This window comes from Pseudonaja textilis, chromosome 8 (genome assembly GCF_049901715.1).
Source record: "Pseudonaja textilis isolate UNSWEBS1 chromosome 8, rPseTex1.2, whole genome shotgun sequence".
Taxonomy (NCBI): domain Eukaryota; kingdom Metazoa; phylum Chordata; class Lepidosauria; order Squamata; family Elapidae; genus Pseudonaja; species Pseudonaja textilis.
In genome coordinates this window covers 12,895,885-12,902,047 of record NC_141997.1, presented here as the reverse complement: position 1 = coordinate 12,902,047, position 6,163 = coordinate 12,895,885, and the positions used below count along the sequence as shown (strand labels likewise).

The 6,163-nt window shown below is 33.0% G+C and overlaps 1 protein-coding gene across 2 annotated transcripts in view; it reads right to left on the bottom strand.

The window, feature by feature from the left end:
* Positions 1-360: 360 nt before the first annotated feature.
* Positions 361-6,163, bottom strand: part of ANOS1 (anosmin 1) — an 83,919-nt gene continuing 78,116 nt past the window's right edge. For both annotated transcript variants that reach the window (XM_087938360.1, XM_087938361.1), the window contains exon 14: positions 361-3,740. In XM_087938360.1, coding sequence (XP_087794486.1) covers positions 3,682-3,740 — 59 coding nt within the window. In that variant the 3' untranslated portion in view covers positions 361-3,681. The remainder of the gene's footprint in view (positions 3,741-6,163) is intronic.

Here is a 6,163-nt window from a genome sequence, read left to right as displayed (position 1 = left end):
CATATACCTGACTGAGGTTTGGCATGCATAGCTATTGTTCCTGATAAGTTTTGGAGTGGACCGGAACCACCAGCTAGATTTATATATCATCCATGTTTTGCAAACTTGGCAACTTTAAGAATGTATGGACTTCCAAGTCCCAGAATTTGCCAGTCAGCAAGTTGCCAAGTAGGAAAAACATTGATGTATTATTGTATGTATGTATTTGATTCAGGCTAAGTGTTTCCTATGAAGTGTATTGATTATGGTTTGAAAACCCTGATTAAATGTCAGCAAATCTATCATGGACTAAATCACTTTGTGTAAAAGATAATTATTATACAAAGCAATCCCAACAAAGATGATAATTATGAGTCTATATAACTATATGATCGTTTATTAATTCAACTTATGTACAAAATCTAAATATGAAGATCAACCAACCAGAGTATTTACAATTTATTTTACAAAATGTTTTACAAGAAACATTGGCCAAAATAACATGACACAGAATTAATTATTTTGTATTACATAAATAAATACTGACTTTTAAATGACTGTTATAAAAATGTAATTTTTCAGTCAGCTGAGTTAGCAAACATGTGGCTGTGTTTTCTTTATGCTACAATATAATTACATAAAAGGGAGGAGTATTTTTACATATAATCTATTAATTATTTTTTAAATAGTACCTTACCACTATATAGAGGTAAACAGTCATACAATTCATGTCTCTAACTGAATTATGATTTTTGGCATGCAAAACCTATAGATCCAACAATACCTGGAAGCATTAATTTCCTTTAAAAACAAAAAACAAAAAAATTGAAGTCTTAAAAAATAATGCAACCATTAAAAGTGTGTATCTGGAGTACAATGTACAACTTATATGACATTTATATGTCCCACAGGTATTAATCAGAGATTTAAGAATACTTAACAAATTCAAGACAAATAACATAAAAGTAATGCGATCTAAAATAAATAAGTTATCACAACTTTTATATGCCCTTTTTAAAAATAAGAGGAAATAAAATAGAAGTTACTAACTTCCATTCTTACATTTTTTGAAGATTTATTTGTAATTAAATCCTGTTCTTGCATAAAAGAGAACTAATATAGTTTGATAAATCTTAGTGTTTTCAATACAATTGTTCTTGAAATCTGATTAACAGAAACAGATTAACAGCTTTTTTCAATATATTTCCCACACACATATATAACAATTGTTTTCAACTGAATGAAGAAACAGATTGCACCGAACACTATCGTGTTGGCAGCATTTGGCAATTTCTGCTTTTTAAGCAATCAAGTCATTGAAAACACTGAACTAATTTATAAAGCATACCGTGAACACCTAAAGTCAAACTGGCTTTATTTGGATCAAATTTTTGTTTGAATAAAATTGTTGTGGGGAGTTGTTTTTTTGAAATTAGACAAATAAAAACATTGAAAGTGAATACACAGACTACCTCTTGATAACTTGAACTTTTTTAAAAATGTCTTTTCATTGTTGGTTTCCATTATCTGAATGAAAACCAGTCCATACTGTATACCCTTAAGCATATTTTATGCATGCAAGTCTTTACAGATGTAGCAAGTAAAGAATATGTGCAAATCTTCTCTTAATTGTATCTGCATATACAAGCTTGTTGAACATACAGTATGCTCACAAGAACCATAAATTTTCTGAAATAATTCAAAGACATTGTTGTCTGATTTCCTATATGCTCTTCAAAAACATTTGACCTTTTTCTTTTCCTTTAAAAAGAGGGATATTCTTAATCTTATTTATGACAATTATGTATTGTTATAGATTAAACATGTATGCAAAAAAGTATCTCTACCCTTTAATTTTCTACTGCAGTGGTTATGGACAGCATTGTTTTTCCTTTCACTTGATATAAATCAAAGCATGTAATGGAGAGATATGTCCCTCTAAGAATAGAGGATGCTAATTTTTTTCTAATGAACAAGACAAAAGAAAATTAAATCTGAAGTGTGATCTAAAACTGTATTGTTTAAAACACGTGGTTACAGTTTAGTTAAATTAAGTGTGTCCATGAAGTTTCCTATACTTCATTATGTCATTCAATAAAGTTTTGTTTAAAGTAAAGATACAGGAAATTTTCAGATTTAGCTTAATTCAATTGATGCTGTCAATATTTTATTATTTAATAAAATAACTCTGATATCATGAACTTGGTCAACACGTGCCCTGCAATCTTCTCCCTGTATGAGGATTCAGTTTACCTGAATAATCAGATAAAGATCCTTCTATTTGCACAAAGATATTCCTGTAGTGAAATGAAAAACAAGCTCCTTCTGGGAGGGATATACAGTGTATATATTGTTGGATGGACAAACGTATCTTTATTGGTGGCCAAGTACTGAAAGGGTAACTATAAAATGTCTAGTTTATCTTCCTTTCTGACATAACTTTGTAGTATCAATTGCTTTTTCTATAGAACTTACATTTTGCCAGTTGGAGTTTTTTTGTGGGAATGTACAAAAATCTCATCTGCTATTCTTCCATCATTCTGCCCTTACCAGCATTCATTTCCACTACCACCCCAGCCTTATAATAGGCCATTATTTGCATAAACCAAGAAAGCTACTTGTTAATGTTACTATGATATACCAAGATGGTGGCAACAGATGAGAAGGGAGACTCCCAAGAACTAGCATGAGGCAATTCCTGGTAATGAGAGTGGAAAGTGATAATGGAAAAGAGTAGTCCAGAAGAAATGCTGGAAAACTGTGTTAGCTTCCTATATTTCAAAATGTCATGGAACATCTTGCAGCTCCTAGGTGTAAAAAGGCCCTACATCTCACATGACAAACTTCTTCTAAAGTAAAAGTCTAGTTCAAAGAACTTAACCTCAACCCTAACTTAAATTCATTAATTTTGTGAAGTATTTAATGATACTAGTAGCTATAAGACAGACTTATTTACATTTCAATTAGTGTTGTAGTGTTGCTTTAAGTACTCCATTTGGTTTCAGTTCCCAGTATGAAAAACCTCTGGAAAAAACAACAACAGTTTGATCATTTTTCTTCATAACTTAGGAAAAATAATCCCTCCTTAATGAAACCCTCAAAAGTTAATGTGTCTACTTCATGGAAACAAGATAATGTTTCTTCATCAAATGGACATGAATCTTTGTCCATTTAATGGGATTTCTGAAAGCAAATTAGGTAAAATATTGAAATTCTACTCAGTTACTAAATAGATATTATTAGGCCATGTATATCATATATCATGAAATGGACAGGGATTGTTATGTTTTTCCTGTATCAGCCACAGATAACTTAGGTTTAAATGGATGGTTTAAATCTATTTAAAAAGCTATGTAAAGATATTAATGGGAAGTGATAAAGCAGGATGTCATGTAGCATATGCTACAGTAACAGGTAATTGCTATAATGATATATATGAAAATATTTACATTTTCATAGATGATGAATGCTCTGATAATATGAATACAGCTGATCTTTGCATTATACTCTGTACTATATCCCAAAATTAGTTCAAACATGCTTTTTTCAATCCATTTCATACAGATTTATACACAATTCATATTCGATAAACATTTATTAAAACAATAGCTCATTCCATAACCCAATAAAGATGCATTTTTCGGGTCGTCTTTCAAGAACTTCTTTGCATCTTTTTCCAGCTGGTTAATAATTTATGGCAATTTAGTATTTTTCAGGGGGTGATTTGTAGTGTCGTGGATGGTGATGCTTCATATGAGGTCCTAGAAAGAAAAAGAATACTATAACCCTAGTTCATAATTATCAGTTGTTGGTAATCTTTAAATCCCTACAGGTTTGTCCTACGACAGTATAACATTGTTATTTTTCTGGCCAAAACAATATTATTCTGTAGTCCTGTAACTTCTATTAGCTTCAGAAGTAAATCAATTAAATATTTTGTTCAACCGCATCCCACCACAAAACTCCAAACTGTGAATTATTTGATATTCCTTACCTATTCCCTATAAATCTGATTCTTCAAGAGTCACTCTTTGTATTTATTTATATTATTTTAAATACATACATACATACATACATACAATTTATGGGCTGCCTGTCTCCCAAAAAAACCCAGATGGCTTAAAGTTAAAAATACGAAAAGGTATAAAGATCAAAAGGGATCATGAGTATCCCTAAGACAACATACGACAAGAAAAAAGCTCACTCACAAGTGAAGGTATGTAGACTCTATGTCTTCATCCCATAAAACACTATAGAAACTAGTCATAAAGAAAGAATGAGAACTGATGCAAAATGATGCCTTCACATCCAAATCTTGTAGCTGGCCCAGAGAATTACTGGGATCAATGCCATTGAAAGTGGCTTAGAGATACCAAGGAAGGAGATACCCAGTTCTGCCATGAGACCAACAACAGGTCACCTTCTGGTTAGCCTTGACCAATTGTGTTGGACAAGGATCAAATAGATGTTTTAAAGAACCAAGACGATGTTTTTGTTTGATTTAGATAATTCTTGAGAAAGCACATAATTCTGAGTTTATTAGACTTAGCCTAGTCTATTAAGTTTATAGGATTGAATAACCTTGAATAAGTGCTTTTTTTCTCGCTACCCTTTTCTAAACATGCAGAAGATTTGACAGCAATTGCTACATCCCAAATAATTGTGATCATCAGTGAAGTGAAATCGTTTTTAGTATTACCATCCTTTCTTTCTTCCCCTCACATGGCCATCCATATGCAATAGAAATTCTTATTTTCTGATTATGAACATATTTTCCAATACTGCTTACCATTGCCTTAAAATTTCGGGTGAAAGCAACTAGAACCAGTTGTGAATAGCCTCAGGATGTAACTTTACTGTTTATCATCTATGCCCCAAGAAACTCACCAGACTGCTTCTCTTTCCCTGACAACAACTAGATAAGGCTTCATGGATTTTGGAGGGGGTCATGATTATGCCACTTGCAGCTGCAGAACAATTCCAAACTAGGCCCTCACTTGACCCTCACTTGCAAACTAGGCTCAAACTAGGCCCTCACTTGCAGCTGCACAATGATTCCAAACTCGGCACTCACTTGACCCTCCTTCAACCTAGCTGGCAATTCCCCAACATCAACTCTTCATGTTCTTATCTGGCAAAACAGAATTACACACCTTAGATCTCTTTGTTTTTATCATGCCTATTATAAATAACAAGGAAATAATCTATTAATAATATGAATTAAATATACCTATTTGGCCCATATCTCAAATGAAACCAACACGTACCCTCATGAGTATTGTGGTCTAGGTTATTAACTGTTTTGATGTAATATTTGGCAAGTTGAAGTAATCATTTAACTTGGAAAATCAGACATTTCTTATTAGCATCATGAATAGAATTTGAATGCTTAATAAATCACATGAATAGCTATAATAATTATGAACTGATTTCATATTAACCCATAAAACTTTCAGATTCCTATATTTGCTAGTGTATCAAAAAAAGAGGCTATGGCTATGGCTCTGTGAAGAAAGTTTAGGTCCCAGAAATTCCAAACAGGATTACCAAAGACTCCTCCCTGAAGCTTTGGAGAGACTGCCAGTTATGTAATATTGTCTGATCATGCATAGCAAATGGAAGTACTTATTGCCCTCTCAACATGGCTGCTTTCTGCTCTGGGATCTGGCATCGCAGTGGTACAATGCGCAATCTTGATCCTCCAAGATCACCATCGATATCTCCACTGCTGGATGGTCCCGACTGACCTAAACCATCCCGTAGAAATGGTGATTGATTAGGGCACATCCTGTCGATTCCAGGGACATCGCAAGTCCCTGGTTGATCTAGGAAGAGCCCTTTTGCCGGCAGCGGAGAGGCAGCCATTCAAGTTGCTGAAGCTGGGACAGCTCCAGAACGGAAGAGATTGAAGGAAAATGTGTCACTTTGGTTAGATGAACTTTTACTTATTATTGCTTGAAGAGATCATCCTGAAAGATTTAAAGTGAAATTAAAAGTGAAGAGGAAGGAGTTTAAGCGGCAAAATTAAGCTAGTTAAAGTGAAAGTTTTTTTTTCTTTTCCCCTTTTATTGGAAATTTGAATTGGGTAAAGTTACTGAATTTTAAACTGGACTGGTTTCTTTTAAATTTTCCATTTTTGTTTTTATTCTTATTTTTTTTAACAATTTTTTGAGTCTGTTTTGAT